General features: G+C 33.3%; 1 protein-coding gene across 2 annotated transcripts in view; it reads right to left on the bottom strand.

Annotated features, from left to right (window-relative positions):
• Positions 1 to 23,940, bottom strand: part of Tbck (TBC1 domain containing kinase) — a 237,430-nt gene that overhangs the window by 81,818 nt on the left and 131,672 nt on the right. For both annotated transcript variants that reach the window (XM_076864170.2, XM_076864169.2), the window contains exon 23: positions 11,836 to 12,008. In XM_076864170.2, coding sequence (XP_076720285.2) covers positions 11,836 to 12,008 — 173 coding nt within the window. The remainder of the gene's footprint in view (positions 1 to 11,835; positions 12,009 to 23,940) is intronic.

Below are 23,940 nucleotides of genomic sequence, written 5' to 3'. Positions count from 1 at the left end.
TATAAGCAAGCAGAATGTGAAGGCTAAGACAGAATTGCTGCCTGAGTATTGAAGATGTGTCCCAATATACACTTAGAGGCCTTGGCAGAGTCTGGACCACTTACTATATAGAGACAAGTAAGGAAATCTGTATCTAATCATTATATGACCATCAAGCTAACTAAGCAGTGGACACACTTGACAAAGAACATAGACTACACAGAATTCAGAAAATTCACCAAACAATGTTATCAACAATAAAAATCATCATCCCCCCAGCAAAAAAAATTGAGCACTAAATGAGCAATTAACTCCAAATAAGATTAACTCCAAATGCTCAATTTTTAGCAATGAGCAGAAAATCTCATTTCCAGAAGTATAATATTATATTTATTTAAAATATTCAATTTTTAGCTGGGTATAGTGATTCACACCTGTAATCCTAGCAACTCCAGAGGCTGAGACAGAAGGATTGCACGTTTGATGCCAGCCTCAGCAACTTAGTGAGATCTTGTCTCAAAATTAAAATTAAAATTAAGGTTAAAATTAAAAGGGTTAAGTCCTAAATTGTTAAAAAATTTCAATTTTCAACAAATAAGTTGAATGCTGTATTAACAGGCAAAGATTTTAAATCAAATGTTTTAAAGAACAAAAGAAAACTGTTTAAAGAACTTAGAGAAAGTATGTCTAAAGAATAATGTCTCATTAAATACAGAATTACATTAAAGAAAGAGAAACTTTTTATACAAAGAACAAAGTAGAAATTCTAGTGCTAAAAAAGTACAATGACTGAAATTAGGGGTTCAACATAAGATATGATGTGGCAGATGTAAGATCAGTGAGTAAGAAAACAGCTCCACTGAATTCCAGAGAAGAAAAAGAATGAATAACCTGGGCACAGTAGTTCTTGCCTGTTATACCAGAAACCTGGGTGGCTAAAACCAGAGGATCTTATGTTCAAGGTCAGCCTAAGAATCTCTCTGAAGGTGGGGGTAGGGAAAATAAAAGAAAAGAAAAAGAACAAAAATATATTAATATATATATATATAGCCTAAGCAACCTTTGGGAGAATATCACCCATATTGATATATAGATAATAAAAAGTTCCAAAATTTAATGAAAAACAATCTACACATCCATAAAGTTCAATTAACTCCAAGTAGGAAAAACTAAAAAAAAAATCTACATTTGGATACTGAATAATCAAATTTTCAAAAGGGCAAATAAAAATCTTAAAGTTATAAGAGAGAAGCAAGTTAGAAATTAAGTATCAGAAACATTAAAAGCTGTTTTATTTGAAAGGCATTATAAAAAAAGTAAAAAGATAATGCAGAATGGGAAAATATACATGAGTATATTTTCATGTATATCTCTGATAAATCACTTATATTGAGAACATATAAAAACTCACACAGCTCTCAAAAACGAAAAGACAACTGAATTTTTAAAAGAACAAAGAATTTGAATAAACATTTCTTCAAAGTTGAAGAAATTATCAATAAACAAATGAGAAGATTTGAAATATCACGGGAGAAATGCTAATAAAAATCACAATAAGAACCACTTCAAATCTAGTAGGTGAGCTTTAATTAAAAAAAAAAAAACTGACAACAAGTATTAGATAGAAAGCAGACCAACTGGAATTTTCATAAGTTGCTGAGGGCAATGTAAAATAATACAACTTCTTTGTAAAACCATTTTGCAGTTCCTCAAAAAGTTAAACACAGAATTAGACAATCCAGAGAATCCATTTGTGAGTATGCTAAAAGTAAGTACTCAAATACTTGTACGTGGAATATTGTTAGCAGCTTTAGTCATAAGAACCCCCAAATAGAAATAAGCTAAATGTGCATTAATTGATGAATTGATGAAAACAGATATATGGTATATCTGTAAAATGGATATTAATTCAGACATAATAAGGAATAAAGTATTGATAACATGATGCAACCTAGATAAATATTGGTTCTTGTTCTGTTTTTTTGGTGGTGCTGGGATTGAACCCAGGACCTAGAACATGCTAAACAAGGAAGGCCTCTACCACTGAGCTATACCTCTGTCCCAACATGGATGAATTTTGAAAACATGCTAAATGAAAGAAGGCAATTACAAAAGGCCACATACTGTATGATTATATTTATATGAAATGTATAGATAAATTGATAGAGACATAGATCAGAGTTTGCAAGAAGTTGAAGGGAGGTAGGAAATGATTGCTAATAGATATGCAGCAACTTTTAAAGCAATAAAAATAATATGGAATTAGTAGTGACAGTAATACAACCTTATGAATGTAGTAAAAAATCACTGTAAATTGCACACACTATGGGGTGAAATTTATGGTATATATAATTATATTTTAATTTTAAAAAGAGGACTTATGATGTTATAAAGACTTGAGGTTCAATTTTGGCATTACTATTAACTAGTTATTTAAACTATTAATCCTTTTCTGGGCTTAATTTCATGCTATTAGAAAATAGAAATTATCGTACTTTCTTTAGTGGTTTGTGTGAGGATTAAGTGACATATCTACATTAATCACGTATATTTTCTGGTAGACACCAAATTATTCAGTAGTTATTAATTCTCTTGTACTTTTACTCAAAATCTCAAACTCCCAATTTCATTTAAATTCTTATGCTTATTCTTCTTCCCCTCATCATATGCCATCATAATTCCTTAAAAAATAATGCCAATGGCTTTCTAACTTATGTTATTCTGTAATAAAGGGGTATAATTTTGCATTTGAAAACTGTAAGCTCTTATTTAAAACTGCTGCATTTCCAAGTTTCAAGCTATCATATAGGTTATCTAGAATAACCCTTAGCTGACAAGTGAGTTTTCACACCAAAATCAACTACATGGTAATAATATCTTCTGATGGAATCTTACTATTGTTTCAAAACTTATTTCTCCTGTACAGGCCTATTCTGCTTTTGGAAAACTATAATGCAAATGTTTATTTACTAGGTTCTTATTCTTATTTCTCAGTAAGTTTTTTTTTTGAAATTTATTGTAATCTTACTTCTGTGTATTCATGGAGGTGTTTTCCTCTTTATCATCCAGATTTCTGGAAGAAGAGATGGTAACAGCTAATATTTCTTTGTATTAAATGAAGAACTGAGCCATATTAATAAGTGTATTTAACAAATATAATTTGTGATAGAAAATGTGAAAATATGGATGTATTCACACATTAAAAACATGAAAAATCAGAATATAAGGAGATAAAAAGTGTGAATTATTGCAAAACACCTAATTAGAAAAAAATTTCCCATAAAATCTACGGATTAACATACATTAAATAAAATTGGAAGGAAGGAAAGATGGAGGATTAGAGGCTCTGTGGCTTGGGATTTATGCAGCAGAAGTCCTGCTTGTCAGTGAGGTAGGTGACAAGGACAATTCACTGAAATTCCATATTGGATAGTAAGATAATTGTAGAGAAACAGAAATTCAGGTGCTCTGAAGAGAGGACAAGAAAGAGCATATTGGAGCCAGGCCTTTGGTGCCAGTGGAAAGGTAATACAGGGAGAAAAAGAAATACAGTGACCAAATGTGGCACGTGAGAACCTATGGAACAGAGAAACAGTTTGAACTTAGCTGAGCCAGAGACCGTGCAGTGAACTGGTGTTTGACAAGTGCTTCATTTCTAGGCTGGCTAATAGAGAGCTGAGAAGGGGAGGCACCTTGAAGTGGCCATGTTGGATGAGTGCTTGCTGCTGTGGGACCCTGAAAAATCATAGCAGGTGTTGTCATGCTGTCCCAGCAAGTCCCTGATGTATGGCCTAGAGTCTGACTGGTGGGACACAAATGAAGTGGGCACACAGAAGATTGTGTACAGAGTGATTCAGGTTAGGGAATAGAGGGGAGTGTGACTTGCTTTTGCTTTGGGTCCTGGTGGCTCACAGGACCAGTCAATGAGGATCCAAAAGCTGAACAGGTAGTCAATATTGTTTTTGAAGGCCAATCCTGGGAAGAGAACATTCACAGGCAGTGGCATGCGCAAGAACATGAAGTGTTAGTTATTCTGCCATAGGAGTGGAATTCTTGGGAGGCTCCTGACATTCAGATGCCCACCAGAGATCAGCATCTACTTTGCCCTAGGGTGTGTTGATCTAACCTCTCTGGAGCATATACCACCCAACAAAGTTCCAAAGGTCTGATTAAAGCTAAACCCCAACTGCTGGAACTTCCCATTTACTCTGCACCAGTCCTGCCCTAAGAGTGCATTGATCTAGTCTGCTTGGAAAAAACTCCAATGGTCAGTACTTCCGATTATATCATACCATAAACTGGTAGGAAGGGACGCTGAAAGCTATTACAACCAGCTTTGGTTCTAGGCCACTCTTACACAAAGCTTGGTGAACAACACAAAGAGGATGGATTTAATTGCTGCCAGCCCTTGCTCTCTCTAAGGGAAACATAGTCAAAAAAGAAACAGAAAGGAGGGCAATCCAGCATAGGGAGTGAATATCCATCCCTGCTGACAGTTTTGCTACAGGGAAGACAATTCCTTCATTTTTTAATTAGATATTTTTCTTTTAATATTATTTATTTATTTAGTGTGTGTGTCTCTCTCTGTGTGTGTGTGTGTGTGTGTGTGTGTGTGTGTGTTCCTGCCACGCAGACTGGCTAATGGAGATATATCTAAAACTATATAGATATAGATATTTTAACCCATTTGTTGTTTTGTTTTGTCTTTGGAGGGTTGGGTTGTTTAATTTTGTTTGAGTATTGTTTGTTTTCATTTCTCTTTTTATGCTTTCTCCTTTCTTCTCCTTCTAATAGCTAAATTCTCCTAATCTCTTTTGTTATCTCCTCTTTATTTATAACTGTCACTGGCTACCTCTCTGCTTTTCCTTTGTATATGTTTAGAATATTTTAAACAATTTTTACCTTCCTACCTCAGTTTTTCCTCTAATTAATATACCAACAACATAGCACTTTTAAAAAAGAGATAACTACACAAAAGGACCACTTCATAAAAAAGAAAGTGTAATCCATCTCAACAGATGTACAAGTATAAGAGTTCTGAAAACATGAAGCAACAGGCAAACAAGTCTCTCTCCCAAATTTATAATCTTCCATAAAGGAAGTCACAGATATTGAAGGGGATAAAACTTCCAGGAAAGACTGCAAAAGGTTGATAAATAAAAGACACAATAAATTCAATAAAAAATTCTGATGAAAGGATCATTAGCAGATTAGATTGTATAGAAAACTGAACTTCAGGACGCAAAGTCAGGATATATGAACTTGAACACTTGGTAAGAAATAAAGAAGAAGGAGGAAAAATAAAAAGGACAATGATCAGACTACACAAGAACTCTGAGACAACACTGAGAGACCAAACTTAAGTCACTGGGATTAAAGAGGGCATACGTATATAGGACAATGGCATTTAGAACCTTTTATAATAAGAATAGCAGAAAATTTTCTAAGTCTGAGAAATGAGATGGATATCCACATACAGGTTGCATACAGACCCTGAAATTGACTAAATAAAAACGAAATGAAACAAAACCAAAAAAACCTCTCTAAGACACATGATAATCAAAATGACTAACAGAGAATAAGAATCAAACAATAAAAACTACAAGATGAACAGCATCAGGTAACATTTAGAGGTAAACTAATAAGACAAATTGTGAGTTCTCAGATCATACTCTGAAATTCAAGAAAGCTTGAAATGAGATAACTGAAGCTCTGAACAAAAACAATTACCAACCAAAAGCTTTCTTTCTGAATTAAAGAAGAAATAATAGCTTTCCAGAGAAGGATAAATTAAAAGAATATATGACCACTAAGTTAGCACTACAGAAAATACCTCAAGAAATATCACACAAGAGAAAAATTCAAAAACAAATCCTAGAGCTCCCAAATAGATGAAGCTCACTAGAAGAGGAGTTAAATAAATGAAAATTAAAACCAAATTAAATAATGAAACAAACCAAAAAGATAGGAAATAATAAACATCTTTTCATAACTCTAAATGTAAAAAATCTCAAATCTCCAATTAAAAGACATAGATTGGCAAAGTGAATTAAACAACAACAACAACAAACAAGACTCAATTACATGCTTTTTACAACTCACCTTAAGGTAAAGACATCCAATAGACTGAAAATAACAAAATTGAAAAAGATATTTCATTCAATTGGAGTCTAAAAATAAGCAGGAGTAGCTATTCTCATGCTGAACAACAACAAGATTTCAAGCAAAAATTAATCAGAAGAGATAAGGAAGGTTACTACATAGTAGTAAAGGGAACAATACCACAAGAAGCTGTAATTACATTACATATATATGCCCAAAATGTTGGTGTATGTACTTACATAAAACACACAGTTCTTCAGGATAAGTCTCAGATTAACACCAATATAGGTGTTTGCAACACCCACCTCTCACCAATAGACAGGTCATACAGACATAAAACCAATAAAGATGCTTCTGACCTAAATATTACTATAAATCAAATGAATTTAATAGACATCTATAGAATATTTCATCCAACAACAGTCAAATTCATTTTCTTCTCAGAAGCTCACAGAACCATTTCTCAAACAGACCATGTTTTAGGTCACTAAGTAAGACTTAGCAAATTCAAAAAAACTGATAAAATCCTTTGCATCTTATCAAGTCATATGGAATAAAATTAGAAATTGATATAAACATGTGGAAATTGAATAATAATACTCTTTTGAAAGAAGTGGATCATAGGAGAAATGAGAGGAGAAATAAAAAAAAATTCCTAAATCAATCAAGAATAGTGATACACAATACTAGAGCTTAAACTATACTACAAAGCAAAAGTAAACAAAAATGGCATAGTATTGGTACCAAAATAGACTTGTAGACCAATGATACAGTATAGAAGACAAGGAGACAAACCCACATAAATACAGTTATCTCATACTAGACAAAGGTGCCAAAAACATACAATGGAGAAAAGACAGCCTCTTCAACAAATGGTGCTAAGAAAACTGGAAAGCCATAGGTAGCAAAAGATAACTAAACTCTAAACCCTATATCTCACCATACACAAAACTCAACTCAAAGTGGATCAAGGACTTAGGAAATAGACCAGAGAGTCTGGTCCTAACAGAGGAAAAAATAGGCTCAAATCTTTATCATGTTGAATTAGGCGCCCCCCCCCCTTTTTTTAAACAAGAATCAATAAATGAGATGGTTTCAAGGTGGAAAACTTCTTCTCAGCAAAACAAATAATCAATGAGGTGAATAGAAAGCCTACAGAATGGGGGCAAATTTTTACCACATGCACATTGAATAGAGTAATAATCTCCAGGATATATAAAGAACTCAAAAAACTCTAAAAAAAAAAAAGGAAATAACTCAATCAATAAACAGGCTAAGGAACCGAACAGACACTTCTCTGAAGAAGATATATGATCAATCAACAAATACATAAAAAAATGTTCAACATCTCTAGCAATAGAGAATACAAATCAAAACTACTCTAAAATTTCATCTCACTCCAGTCAGAATGGCAGTTATCAAGAATACAAGCAACATTGAGTGATGGTGATGATGTGAGGAAAAGGCACACTCATAAATTGCAGGTGGGACTATAAATTGGTGCAACCAATATGGAAAGCAGTATGGAGATCCCTTAAAAAACTTGGAATGGAATGATCATTTGACAGAGCTATCCTGCTCCTCAGTTTATACCCAAAGGATTTAAAATCACCATACTACAGTGACACAGCCACATCAATGTTTACTGCAGCTTAATTCACAATAGCTAAACTATGGAACCAACCTAGATGTCCCTCAATAGATGAATGTATAAGAAACTGTAGTATATACATATACAATAGAATACTCAATATTAAAAGAGAATAAAATTATGGCATTTGCAGGTAAATGGATGGAAATGGAAAATATCATGCTATGTGAAGTAAGCCAATCCCATAAAACCAAAGGCTGAACGTTTTCTCTGATAAGTAAAGGCTGATCCATAATGGGGGTGGGGGGAGCTTGGGAGAAATGGAGGAACTTTGGACATGGCAAAAGGGAAGGAAGGGAAGGGGGGGCATGGGGAGAGGAAAGATGATAGAATGAGAAGGAAATCATTACCCTAGGTACATGTAAGGAAGACACGAATAGTGTGACTCTACTTTGTGTACAACCAGAGAAATGAAAAATTGTGCTCCATTTGTATCTATGAACTGAAAATGCATTTTGCTGTCATGTGTAACAAATAAGAACAAATAAATAAATTAATTTAAAAAAAGAATAGTGGTACAATGTACCAAAAATATCTGAATATCTGGGACACTATGAAGGCATTTCTAAGAAGGAAATTTATAGTAATAAGTGCCTAAGTACACTAAAAGGGTCGGGGCGGGGAGAGAGAGAGATCCCACATAAAGAATCTAATGATACACCTTAAGGCCCATGAAAGCAGGGATATACTAATTCCAAAACCAGTATGATACAGGGATACTAAATTCAGAAATTAGAGAATTAAAAAAAGAAGGATCAATGAAAGAGAGTTGGTTTTTTTGATATCAACAAAGATTGATAAATCCTTAGCCAGAGTAACAAAAAGAGAAAGAAGACTGAAATCAACAAAAATAGAGATGAAAAAGGAGATATCAATACAGGTATTTCTGAAAATCACTAGGGACTATTTTGAAAATATATATTCCAATAAATTGGGAAATCTAAGATATTCACAAATTTCTAGAAACATATTACCCACCCAAAGTGAACCAAGAGAATACAGAAAACCTAAACAACCAATACCAAGTAATGAGACTGAAGCAGTAATAATAAACTTTCTAACAACGAAAAGCCTACAACCAGATAGCCTCTTCAAATTATTTCATGAATAGAAATTCAAGAACACTCCCAAATTTGTTCTACAAAGCCAGTATCACCCTGATAGCAAAACCAGATAAATATACATCCAGGAAAGTTAAACTATAGACCAAGATCTCTGATGAATATAGATGCAAAAAATCCTTAATAAAATAGTAGCTACACATATTCAAAAATACATTATGAATATTATACATCATGACCAAGCTGGATTCATCCCATGAATACAAGGTTGGTTGAACATATACAAATTGATAAATAGAATACATGACATAAATAGAATTAAGGGCAAAGATCACATGATCATCCGAATACATGCAGAAAATCCTTTAACAAAATCTGGCTTCCATTTATGTTAAAAATACTGAATAGCTGGAGTGGTGGCTCAGTGGTAGAGTGCACACCTAGCATGCACGAGGCACTGGGTTTGAACCTTGGCACCACATAAAAACAAACTAATGGGGCTGGGGATGTGGCTCAAGCGGTAGCGCGCTCGCCTGGCATGCGTGCGGCCCAGGTTCGATCCTCGGCGCCGCATACAGACAAAGATGTTGTGTCTGCCAAATACTAAAGAATGAATGTTAAAAATTCTCTCTCTCTCTGTCTCTCTCTCTCACCTCTCTCTTAAAAAAAAAAAGATTTAAAAAGATTAAAAAAAAAAACTAATGTATCCACCTAAAACTAAAGATACATAAATAAATAAATATTTTTTAAAAATACTGAATAAACTAGAGATGGAAGAAATAATACCTTAACATCATAAAGGTTATAAATAACAAACCCCATGTCCAAATCACAGTAAATGGAGAAAACTAAAAGCTTTCCTCTGAAATCTGGAGAAGACCAGAGTGTTCACTCTTACCACTCCTACTCAATATAGTTCTTAAAACTCTAGTCAGAATAATCAGACAAGAGATGGAAATTTAAGGATTACAAATAGGAGAAGAACTGAAAATATCTGTTTGCTGATGACATGATACTATACTTAGAAGACCCCTCCCCCCAAAACACTTCTAATAAGTGACAAACAAATTTAGCAAAGTATAATGACAAAAGATCAATATATGAAAATCAATAGCTTTCTTATATTCCAATGATGCATCTGCTGAGAAAGAAATCAGAAAAACAATTCCATTCACAATAGCCACCCCCACCATAAAATAATTCTAAAAGGCCTCTATAATGACAATTATAGAACACTGAAGAAAGAAATTGAAGATGACCTTGGAAGATGGAAGGATTTCCATATTCTTGGATAGACAGATATAATATTGTCAAAATGGCCATATTATAAAAGCAATCTATAGTTTCAATGCAATCCCCATGAAAATTTCAATGACATTTTTCATAAACAGAACTAGAAAAATTGTTCAAGAATTCATATGGGAGAAAAAAAGACAGAATAGCCCAAACAATCCTGAGTAGTAAGAATGAGATTAGAGGCATCAAAACACTTGATCTCAAGTTATACTACAAAGTTGTAGTAATAAAATAGCATGTATTGGCATAAAAACACATATTCTTGCTCCAGTTAGGATGACAATCATCAAGAACATAAATAATGACAATTGCTGGTAAGGAAGTAGAGTAAAAGGTATATATTGTTAGTGGGACTACAAATCAGCACAATTACTTTGAAAGCAGTATGGAGATTCCTCAACAGACTAGGAATGGAACCACCTATTGCTCAGCTATTGTCCTCAAGAATCAAAATCAACATACTGTAGAGATACATGCATACCAAGTTTATAACATCAGCATTCACAGTAGCCAAATTATGGAACTAGCCTAGGTGCCTGTCAAGAGATGAATGAATAAAGAAAATGTGGCTTACATATACAATAGAGAGTCAATAAGCTATAAAGTATATAATTATGTCATTTGTGGATAAATAGATGAAACAGGAAAACATCATGTTTAAGCCAGACTCAGAAAGTCAAGAGTCAAATGTTTTCACTCATATAGGGATGTTACAGGGGTAGAGGTAGGGAAAGGCATTGAAAAAAAAGGGGACAATCTCAAGAAAAGGGAAGACCAGAAACAGAGGAAGGGGATCCAGAGAGAGGGAGGACAGGAGGATATAGGGAAGTGCTGAGGAATGAAATCTACCAAATTGTGTTACCAAGATACAAACACACTAGTGATTCCTGCATATGTATACACATGTACATATATATGTGTGTATATTTATATAGACACAGACTATGTAATTATTATGTACTAATTAAAATAAAAGTAATAATAGAAAGGAGATTCAGTAGACTAGAGCAAGAAGATCAGGTAAAGGAAGGAGGGGAGGGAAAGGGAAGGTACTGGGAAATGAGGCTGATAAAATTATGGTACATACATGTACAAACATGCCATAATAAATCCCACTATTATGTATAATTATAGTATACCAATAAAAATAAAAATAAATTGAAAAAAATTTTAAAATGTTTATTATTAGAATATAAAATTTTACAAGTTAAAGTCTACTCTATTAAGTATATTAAAGGATCATAAAACAATATATGTAATTGAAATTTGATTTTATGGAAATCATTAATATATTGTGGTAATAGAACATTTGGAATATATGAATAATTATAACTGAAAGCTACATTCATCATATTTATAAATTGTGTTTTATAAGAAGGACAATATAGAAAAACCTGAAAAACAGTTTTTCAAAATGTTATCTCTTTTATCAACCAACAAATAAATTCCTATTAACAATTCTTCCTTTGCTTCTGGTATCTCTTATTACACATAAACTTGATGCATACACAGATACTGTGATTGCATAGAAAATAAAATTCGAAATAATGTGTAAAATAAGTTTCTTAACTATAATGTCTAAATAGATTTTTTTGAAATATCTGTGTGAATGCAATCATATATTAGAAAATAGCTCCATTAAAAAGGATATAAATAACAATATTAAGAGCAATAATAATACCAGGATATATTACTTTTGCATATGTCTTCTTTTAGAGTTTGTAATTTCAATCTGCAAATACATACCAGATCTGTTTTTGGAGGCTCTACACATTCAGCTGAAAAATATGGTGAACTTCTGACTCCACTGCTGTCAGAAGTTGGTTTTGGAGGTTGAGCATGCTGTCTATAAGTAGCACTTTTAGGCGTCCAACAAAATAGGTTGATTGATTCTCGTACACAGCGTTCAATGTCAATTTCTAGACAGAAAATTAAAGAGCAAATAGAATTTGGATAGGTTTGTGAATATAAAAAAAACTACATGTTTCCTAAATGTATATATGTGAATATAGCTAAGCAGATAACTAATTAGAAAAGATGCTAGTAAAAAATTTAGATATTAACCAACATATCAATTCCTGGAATAGTAGACATATTTGGTGGTACTGTATGTATATGTAAATGTATGTATATAGGCATATTTTATGAGAGTGTTTTATTGATTTACCTACATATATACATGTATGTTTGTATATTTTGGTATATTATTTAAGTAACATAAAACATGTCTTCTTATGATCCATTTACTCTGACAATGATTTTACCTTTGAAAGTAAAATAGAGAAGGAGGGGGTTGGTATTTGGGGAAAAAAAAAGACTCAGATGTTGATTCACCACAATTTCTACTGAAGTGTACTGAAAGCTTCATTACCATAGATTAAATAAGATATAAAATAATCAAGGCAAAATTTATCAAAATTTCAAGTCAGATATTTTCCTTTTTATACTTTCCTGAATTTAGTGCAGAAAGGTTGAAATGCATATGATTTAAATTATTTCAAAAAAGAAACATTTTCTCAAAAGATTTTCTGATCTCAAATTTGAAATTTAGGTCCCTTTGATATAGAGACAATATGTACATAGAAACATGCAGAGATAATATGTATATTACAACTTCAAATTATTGTGTTTTTATTGGAACCAAAGCACAGCTCCATTCCTGAGGAATTAATCATTCCTGTGTTTGTATAGAAATATGTGTAGGAAAAGTAGATACTTCACAGAAAGATAGAAGTGCAAGAAGTTGACTGAGATGAAGGAATTTAGTATGGGTTAGTTTTTCACTCTATGTATTCCTAAAACAAGCAAATGTTTCCCAAGTATTTTATTTTATTTTTTGAGGTTAATGTGAATGGGGTAGTTTTCCTAATTTCTCTTTCAGAAGATTCATAACTGATACATAGAAATGCATTTGATTTATGGGTATTGGTTTTATGTCCTGCTACTTCAGCAAATAATGATAAGTTTGAGTTTTTTTCCTATCCATACCCCTTTAATTTCTTTTGTCTGTCTAATTGTTCTGGCTAGAGTTTCAAGGATTAAGTTCAATAGAAGTGGTGAAAGAGGGCATCCCTGTCTTGATCCAGTTTTTAGAGGGAATGCTTCCAATTTTTCTTCATTTAGAATGATGTTGGCCTTGGGTTTAGGATAGATAGCTTTTACAATGTTGAAGTACATACCTACTATCCCTAGTTTTTCTAGTGTTCTGAACATAAAAGGATGCTGTATTTTGTCAAAAATACTTTCTCTGCATCAATTGATATAATCATATAATTCTTATCTTTTAAGTGAATTGGTGTGATGAATTACATTTATTGATTTCCATATGTTGAAACAACCTCGAAACTCTGGAATGAACACCACTTGATCATGGTGCACTACAGAACACTAAAGAAAGAAATTGAAGATGACCTTAGAAGATGAAAAGATTTTGCATGCTCTTAGATAGGCAAAATTAATATTGTCAAAATGGTCATATTACCCAAAGTGCTATACAGATTCAATGTGATTCCACTTAAAATCCCAACGTCCTTCCTTATAGAAATAGAAAAAGCAGTAATGAAATTCATTTGGAAAAATAAGAGACCCAGAATAGCCAAAGCAATCCTTAGCAAGAAGAGTGAAGCAGGAGGCATCACATTATCAGACCTGAAACTACCCTACAAAACTATAATAACAAAAACAGCATGGTATTGGCACCAAAATAGACTTATAGACCAATGGTACAGCATAGAAGACACAGAGACAAACCCACATATATACAGTTATCTCATACAAGACAAAGGTGCCAAAAACATACAATGCAGAAAAGGCAGCCTCTTCAACAAATGGTGCTGGGAAAACTGGAAAGCCATATGCAGCAAAATAAAACTAAACCTTATCTCTCACCATGCACAAAACTCAACTCAAAGTGGATCAAGGACTTAGGAATTAGACCAGAGACTCCGGGCCCAAAAGAGAAAAAAGTAGGCCCAAATCTTCATCACGTTGGATTAGGCCCTGACTTCTTCAATAAGATTCCTAAAGCACAAGAAATAAAATCAAGAATCAATAAATGGGATGGATTCAAACTAAAAAGCTTCTTCTCAGCAAAAGAAACAATCAATGATTTCAAGAGAGAGCCTACATTTTGGGACCATATTTTTGCTACACGCATGTCAAATAGAGCATTAATTTCCAGCATATATAAAGAACTCAAAAAATTTAACACCAAAAAAAAAAACCCAAAAAAACAAAAAAACAAAATACCCACAAACAATCCAATAAATGGAATGAGGAGCTGAACAGACACTTCTCAGAAGAAGATATACAATCAATCAACAAATATATGAGAAAATGTTCAACATCTCTAGTAATTAGAGAAATGCAAATAAAAGCTAAGATTTCATCTCACACAGTCAGATGCCTGTTATCAAGAATACAAACAACAATAAGTATTGGTAAGGACTGGGGTTAAAGGCACACTCATACACTGCTGGTAGGACTGCAATTGGTATAACCAATCTGGGAAGCAGTATAGAGATTCCTTAGGAATTGGAATGGAACCACCATTTGACCCAGCTATCCCACTCCTTGGTCTATATTCAAAGGACTTAAAATCAGCATACTATAGTAACACAGCCACATCAATGTTTATAGCAGCTCAATTCACAATAGCTAAACTGTGCAATCAACCTAGATGCCATTCAATAGATGAATGGATAAAGAAACTGTGGTATATAAACACAATGGAATATTACTCCACATTAAAAGAGAATAAAATTATGGCATTTGCAGGTGAATGGATGGAGTTAGAGAATATCATGCTAAGCCAATCCCAAGAAACCAAAGGCCAAATGTTCTCTCTGATAAGTGGATGCTGATCCATAATGAGACAGGGCAGGGGAAAAGTGGAGGAACTGTGATTGGGCAAAGGGAAGAGAGGAGGGGGGCATGGGGGCAGAAAAGATGGTGGAATGAGATGGAATGAGATGGACATTCTTACCCTAGGTGCATGTATGATTGCATGTACGGCTGCACATATCATGCGATGCTACATCACATACAGAGAAATGCAATTTTGTGTTCCAATTGTATACAATGAATCAAAATGCATTCTTCTGTCACATATACCTAATTAGAATAAATTAATTTTAAATAAACCAAGCAAATGGCATATATTCTTATTTCTTCTGCAAAATTCCAAGTGTGTCAGCTCAGAAAGGCAATGGAAATAACTATGTTTAAAATTGCAAAGGGACAAGTTTCCTATTTCTGTTTTTGAAATAAAAACCTTGTAAGTGAAAAAGGAAATAGGCACTTAGTATACATGGAGGGTGCTGTGTGTAGGGCTTAATCTTGGTTGTCACTGTGACTGGATTGAGGGATGCCTAGAACAATGGTAAGTCACACTTCTGTTTGAGGCCGAGTTGGAGGAAGTTGGGTCACTGGGGACATGATCTCTGAGGGTATATTAGAATCCTGGTTTCTTTCTTCCACTCTCTTTTGTGTCTCAGCTGCCATGAAGTACCTTGCCACATGCCCAAGGGCAAGAGGGCTTAGTAACCATGAAGCTGTGAGCCAAAATAAATCTTTACTCTTTATTTATCTCAGCTATTTTGTCAGAGCAACAAGAAGACTGATATAGAACACTAGTCATGCGTTTAGTTATTTGCCATCATAAGGTAGAGAAACTTTAGCAAAGGGAAGGGAAAAATGACACCGAGCATCTACTATGCAATAAGCTTTGTGTATTTTTCATTTTGTTTAATTCTTTCAATGATGCCTAAAGATGGGTATTGTAATCTTTCTACCATTTTTATTGAAGATGAAAAAGCTAAGAAAACATAAGGAAACAGACTTATGTTGTGTTCTACTATGGGTGAAATGTCTGAAGTTACTGAAGGGTTATAGGCATATTTTGTTATTTCCCAATTCATTTAGATTTGGAATAGGACCAGCAGGTCTGAAAAGATCAGTTACTCAACTAAGCATTCCTATATCTGCTATTAAGTGATTTCTGCCAATCTCACAGCTGTTTCCACTGATGGCTACACAAAAAGGTCAGATTTCATCATTCTACATGCTATTTCTATCAAAAAATTCTACAAAACATTTAAAAAAAGATTTGAAATTTGAGTGTATTATATGAGCAATGGCTAACACAGTGAAGTGTATTTTTTAAAAAAGCTCTATAACATAATTAACCTGATATTCCACAAGGAAAAGGATACAAACACCAACTAGAAGAAAAATATAAAAATCAAAGTTATTTTTCTCTACTCTGCTTAAGAAGAAACAGATATACTCAATTTATTTTAGAAAACTATCAATTAAAATAGTTACTATAAAAATTTATTAGCTGAAGAGAAAAAGCTCTTAGTCATCTAAATTTGTCTTTTTGCTCTGCTTAATCCTAAAAGAATTTCAGTTCATAGATTTTGCATCTGCAGTATTCAAATCAGTTTGACCCATCTGTCTACCCAGCAAAATGTTGAAATCAAGTCAATGGTCTAGATCATTTTCCATTTTCCAATGGAAAATGCCAATTTGTATCTCATTCCAAAATATCCTACTAAGACCATAAACAGTTTACATTAAAACTTGAAAATTTACTGGGGAAGTTTTAATTCCACCCTGATGGTCAGTACTGGCATATACCATATTCTCCATTCACCTGGCCCAAGTTACCTCTTCATTCCCAAATCCTTCCTACATCATAATTATTTGTATAGCGCATTGTGAATAAAGCATGTACCCTAATTACAGTTCCTCAGGTTTGAACCAAAGATACTTTGAGATTCTAAGTGAAATAACTTATCTAAATTGGTTTCTTAATCCTTCTTCATAACTACTGTGTCTCTCAGAAACACTGAATTATGTTCAGCATGATAAAAACATCTCACGTTTACCTTTGGGCAAAGATAGGTAAAATAAAAAATACATTTCAATTGAAACCTTCTTTTTATACTTTAACGGCTGCTGAGTTGCTTCCTAGATCTGTTGATTAGTTGTTTTAGTGGCACTTCTTTTTACTATTATCCAGTTCTCTTTAGCTCTCCTCTATATATGATCCGTATTTCTGTGAGGAGGATTAAAAATTTAAAAACATCATTTTCTTTCTTGATTTATTTCATCATTTTGATGGATCATATTTTCTAGTAGTATACAAGAAAGGATGCATAGGAGGAAACTTATTTGTAAACTTTGCATGTCTTTTATATCTTTATCCTGCCTTTGAATGATGGTTTGACTATGCAAACCAAATTCCAGTATCTGGAATTGAGTATTTTGAAATGAAATGAAAAAATGTTCTGTTTCTTAAAAAACTTCCTGATCTTTCATAATTGTAATATCTTTTTATAGTTACCTTTTTGAGGATATTCCTTTTTTCAGATTGGATGTTTTGTACATATGAGCTGGATTTGGTAATTGAGTGTTCATTAAAGGGGAAACTGGGGAGTAGTTATTTTGTTAGAGGACCCTTAAGTAAGCTATTTCTCTTTCAGGGGAAATACAGTTTCTCTAGGAAATTCTTTCATATTCTCAATTACCTACTGACATCCTTCTGGGAATTGACTATGTTGTTAGGGAGTGGGGCAGTAGTTGGGGTTATACCTATTTACAGTCACTTAACTCCTCTCTTATCCTTCTTGACTCTCAGTTTGAAGACTCTCTAATTCCATCATGTGAAGGACAATCTATCCATACTTGATAATGTTTTACTGAAGTAAATAAAGACTATCTTTTTCTATACCAACTTTCCTTCCATTTTTGTATGTCCTTTTGTGTTGGGAAATGTCACAGTTGCTGTGGACAATGTAAGATACAACTCAGAGTAAGATAGAGTAACATTCAGTTTGTTGTAATGGCAGATATCTACATTTGAAATAACTTACGAGTACTGACAATGATTTTCTTTGTCACCAAACTGAAGTCTAGCTCCTTATCAACTTAATTTTAAATATGGCCTATACAGCCTTGACAAAAAATGAACAGTTTACAATAGCTTAAGACCACTTCCCTAGGATAACACTAGCCTTTCTTAAAGTGCTTGCCTGTGAAAACACAAGGATGCCAAAAGAATTTACTGTTAGTTCCAATTGGCACCTGAAGAAAGAGGCCCTGTCTTCCTGTATCCAATGGGACAGTAGGAGCCTAATAAGCATGAATTAGCAAACCCTATGGGTTTCACATGAATCAACCTACATGCCCCCTGTTTTGTAATTTCATTTTTACCTAACTCCATTAAGCTACTGCTTACTCAGTTCATTCTGCCTTTAAACACCCAATTACTTCTGTATAATCCAAAAGTGAGTTCAGATCTCACTGGACTATTTCTCTTACTCTCATTACTTTATCTAGTATCTGCATTTATTTATCTTTAACATTATAGTTAAGTTATTGCCAACTCTAGAAATGGCTTCTGGGAGTAATTTCACTACTCTCTATGCAGGGGATATAATGCAAAATGCATGTGTTCCAACACTGGAAACTAATGGGTAGCATAGGACAAACATGGTTGAAATGTACACAGCCCAAAATCAGACTATGAAAAATTCTTCCACATATTAAACATACAAAACAGTAAATCAAGAATTTGACTTTTTTGAGTACCTTTGTCAAAGGAGAAGTATTTTCCTTTCAGAAATATACTTAATAATGCCACACATATAGTTAAAATACGATAATAACACTTTCTCCTTTTTTTGATAGGAATTTAACAAAATACATTTGTGTGTTTATAGGAAACAAACCTGAAGCACCACAATAAATACAACTATGTAAAAAATCATTCTTTATGCATTGCTACTATCAAAAGTAAAAATTAAATCAACCCTTCCAGTGGAAAGACTGATTACTATTTTCTCTATAAGAACTAATGGACATTATTGTCACATTGCAAGGTAAGTATGAAGCAAAAACATTAAGAAAAATATCTTGAGAGATGTGTTAGATTTTAATTAACAAAGTTATGGTATTTTTCCATTTGAAATTTGTTGTGATCTCTTTGTTCATTCTAAATGATCTTCCTTTTAAAAAATATTTATTCTGGGCTGGGGATGTGGCTCAAGCGTTAGCGCGCTTGCCTGGCATGCGTGCTGATCCTCAGCACCACATACAAACAAAGATGTTGTGTCCTCTGAAACTAAAAAATAAATATTAAAAAATGCTCTCTCTCTTAAAAAATTTATTCTTTATTTGTAGTGGGCACAATACCTTTATTTTGTTTATTTTTATGTAGTGCTGAGGATGGAATCCAGAGCCTCGCATATGCTAGGTGAGCGCTCTACCGCTAAGCCACAACCCCAGCTCCTCTAAACAGTCTTTAATAGCTCAATTCAGTACTATAATTTATATCCTCTTTTGAAAAAAGGGCAGCCTCCCCACATTGTATAAGCTTCAGGCCAAAAATATGGCTTCTTCTGAGATGGTAGAGGAGCAAACCTTTGCCTGGCAGGGGCAACAAAGATCTGTGTGGGTGAAGAAATGAACCATTCCTTATGCCTATATTCAAGCAAGTGTTCTCTGGTTTCTTGCCTTTGAGTAATTCACTGATCCACACTTAAGGATTGTTCATAAGTAGTAGCATTTGCAACCTAAAAAACTAAGTAAGGATAAAATGTTACTAGAAAGAGAGAATATGTGAAATTCATCTAAAACATTACAAATCTCTCAGGATTTTTTTTTCATGTAACTTATTTTGATCCAGAGTTAAATTCAACAGAAACTGTTTTACCATATTCTTGAACTTATCCACATGCAGCTCTCTTTCCGTTGCTTGGAACACAGCATTTTAGAGGTGTCCAAATCATCTTCCATACTACTGTCAGAATCATTTTTCTAAAATATTCTACTTTTTTTTTTTTTTTTTTGCTTAAAGCATTTCAATTGCAGAGAGAATAAAGCCCAAATTCTTCCACATGTCATGCAATGTTCCCTGTAAACAATACTCCATATATTCTCACCAGTTTTTATCACCACCACTATCTCTTTCAGTCCTGATATCCTTCCCTTGCATCCTACTCTTTAGTCATTTTACCAGCATTCTACTTACATTAAGATAGTCAGGAAGTTTCATACCTCTGTGTCATCTTTATGTCATTTTCTAAGCTTCCAGTGTTTTCTTCCCATCCTATTCAGGAATATAATTTCTTTTTTATTTTTATGGTCCCACTGCAATAGTACTTTCCTGTCATATAATAAAGTTTGTTAAAAATGTATGGAATGATGGGCTGGGGATGTGGCTCAAGTGGTAGCGCGCTGGCCTGGCATGGGTTCGATCCTCAGCACCACATATAAACAAAGATGTTGTGTCCGCCGAAAACTAAAAAATAAATATTAAAATTCTCTCTCTCTCTCTCTCTTTTTTAAAAAATGTATGGAATTAATAAAGTTACTGACCTAATGTCTCACAGAAAATGAATGAAATTTTCTGACACACAGTTCATTCACTTTAGATTTTTATTTTTTTATGGCACAAACACTAAAGCAAAGGTGGTTAGTTTTCTCGTTGCTAAACATTATTGAATAAGACTAATTATACATATATATACAGATACTCTTTAACACATATATGCATATACACACTCATTATAGAAAGTCACTAAATATTTGTTTGAATAAAAGAAAGAATGAATATTTAAACACAATTTTGGCAATATCTAAGGGGAAATGATGGTACAGTGTGCTACTGGGCTCCTGATTTAATTCACCCAGCCTTCCAAATCTGGTACAAGCTTATGCAATTACTGCAGCATTTTGCTATGCATTTATCATACCTGCTGCTTAATGCCTACAATGCGTTGAGCATAAATAGAAAATTCAATCAACACTACTGATACGTGTATACTTAAATTGTTTTCAGTTTTTAACATAATTGTTTTTAAAAGTTAGCAGTGGGGTGTACTATACTATAGTGCAAGCAGCTGGTGTTGAAACAGAGTACACCTCAGGAAAAAGAATAATGCAGAAGCTTGGAATATTTAGCACCAGATCAGCTGCAGTCATCATTTTCTCTTTCTTTTACACTTAGTGGTAATCACAAACAGGAGTCTTGATATCTGTGGCAACTACAGCCTTGTGTTCAAGTTCAATAAGCAGTTTTTCTATTACTTATAATTTGTACAGAATAATTGAAATGGTTTTAATTTTTCAAAGGAAATGCAGCAGCTTGTAATAAAAATAAGATAATTCTAGACATTTCCTCTATGCTACATAATTTTGAAAAGATAGCCTAATAACAGCAGTATATTCTTGTTCTTTACAATCTGGTCTGTTCATTTGTTCTATTTTATTTTATTTAAATTGACTTGACACTGCACTCATAGAAGGGACATGTGATTCAGAAGTTATTTTCTATTCTGTTGAAGATCACCATTTAAAACAGGCCACATATCAAATTACTTTCATTTTTGTGCTAAATGTAAAGAAATAGAGGGCTAGACAGGAGAGAAAGATAAAAGGGGACCCACAAGTATTATCACCTTATTAAAATACAAATCACATATTGAACAATACACAATAAATGCCACTTTTAAACACATTTTGGTTCTTAAATTCTCACTGGCACCAACATCAGTGTGTGTGAGAAATTTTTAAAGATAATTTCTAATCTTTAAATGTTTCTGTGGTTACTCAATATACTTCAAAAGTAAACAGTATTCTGTTTAAGCAATTTGAAAACTCAAAGCCCATATAAACTGTCAACAGTAAAACAAACAAATTCCATCATTGATATCTTGTGACAGATATGCTGAATCACTTTGATATAAACTATAAGATAATTTTTGAATTGGTCACAAAAATTAAGAGTAGAAACTCCCTTTCAATCATAAAAATAGACCATAGTGACAAGCTTCCTTATTAGATTTTTTAAAACTTGGGATGTGATCTAAAATGTAGCAGTACTCTAATGAACTCTTAATTTTCAAGGTAAGTGGAAAATTCAAATCAACCCCGACTTTGTTTTTCATTATAGTTCCCAACATCTAAGAAACATTGTGACTTTGTAAACTGTTTACGTGTTGCAAAATTAGTTCTGTTTTAAGAGCACCTCCTAGATCAGTGTTATGAGAATTTTTCCAGCTTTCCAGAATCATGTCACAATATGAGAGACTTCACCAGTCATGCCATTGACTTTGTGTTTTCCATAATCATTCATTTCCACTTAGAAGTCATGTATTGTAACATCTGTTTTCAAATTTCTCCCTTTTTACAGAAATAATGCAGTTTTGGCTCCCCAAGAAGATTTATATAACCTGAGATTTTGAAAATAACTTTTTCATGGAGTTTTATTTTAGTGACTATACAACCATGCAATCCATGTAAATAAAACCAAACCAACTACTTTCTCATTTATCTTTAGCTACCTTTCAATTCAAAAGAATTTAATATATCATCTAAATAATATATCATCTAATGTTAATATCCAGCTTTTACAGGTGGATGGGGAGAGGGCCATAGATAAAATCTCCACATTTAATTTCTGTTATGACTGTGCTTTTGCAAATCCAAGATGTACATCCATGGACATCACATACTTACAAGCATTAAGTGTGAATAATTAATGTACTCTCAGCTTAAGGTAAAATGGCATCATTCTTATAGACTTGACAATTTAAAACTTCCACTAAACAACTGTGTGCTGCAAGGGTAACTTTCACCAGAACAATTCTTTACCCTACAGCAGGCTATGAGCCAGGAAAAAAATTATGGATTACTACTAGTATCACTTATGTTAAAAAATGCTTTGTTTAACCCAAGATGGAGCTCCTTTAAAGGAATGTACACAGACAAGAATGCTCAACAAATATCAATATAGCCATTCATTCCTATTTTGGTAAGTGATGCTATTTTCAACAGTACATTTCATTATTTCAGGGACACTGAATTGAAACCAAATATCTATCTATCTATCTATATCTATATCTATATCTATCTATCTATCGATATATATATACTTATTTAAATATCTTGAGCAGGATGCTGTATGCTCCTTTTTTGTCTGTACTCTCCATCCTCTTTTCTAGTCACCTTCTCAAAAGGACTTCTATCAGTTTGCTGTTTGGGGCTTTTCAGCGCTTTCTTCCTTCTGTCTAGTAAAGTCTGCCTGTCATTTCTCTTTTCAAACAAAGAAGTCACAAATCAGTAGCCCACTGGCTACAGTCAGTTATATTTGACTCAAGTTTATAGATTTAAAAAAAAAATTGAGCCACTGTTTACTATTGGGAGATTATACACAAATAGTATTGTAATCTTATTTCATTTATATTTATCCCTAAATGAACAAATAGTTCTCAATTTTACAGTTAAAAATCTTTTTAAATACTTTTAAAACTTGGGAAATAAATAATATACATTCACTTGGCCAAGGCTCTAGTGCATGGACATTTACTTGAAAGCTCTTTTGCTTTATTAAGGTAAATACTGAATAGTGGAAAATTATAACAGCCAATTGTGCATTCAACTGATGATTGGGTTTTTTTAAATTTTTATTGTTGGTTGTTCAAAATATTACATAGTTCTTGATATATCATATTTCACACTTTGATTCAAGTGGGTTATGAACTCCCATTTTTGCCCCGTGTACAGATTGCAGAATCACATTGGTTACACATCCACTGATTTACATATTGCCATACTAGTGTCTGTTGTATTCTGCTGCCTTTCCTATCCTCTGCTATACCCCTCCCCTCCACTTCCCTCCCCTTTTCTCTACCCCATCTACTGTAATTCATTTCTCCCCCTTGTTTTTTTCCCCCTTACCCCTCACTTCCCCTTGTACGTAATTTTGTATAACCCTGAGGGTCTCCTTCCATTTCCATGCAATTTCCCATCTCTCTCCCTTTTCCTCCCACCTCTCATCCCTGT

Source organism: Callospermophilus lateralis, chromosome 8 (genome assembly GCF_048772815.1).
Source record: "Callospermophilus lateralis isolate mCalLat2 chromosome 8, mCalLat2.hap1, whole genome shotgun sequence".
NCBI lineage: Eukaryota > Metazoa > Chordata > Mammalia > Rodentia > Sciuridae > Callospermophilus > Callospermophilus lateralis.
The sequence above is the reverse complement of the archived record's forward strand: the minus strand, read 5'-3'. Positions and strand labels throughout refer to the sequence as shown.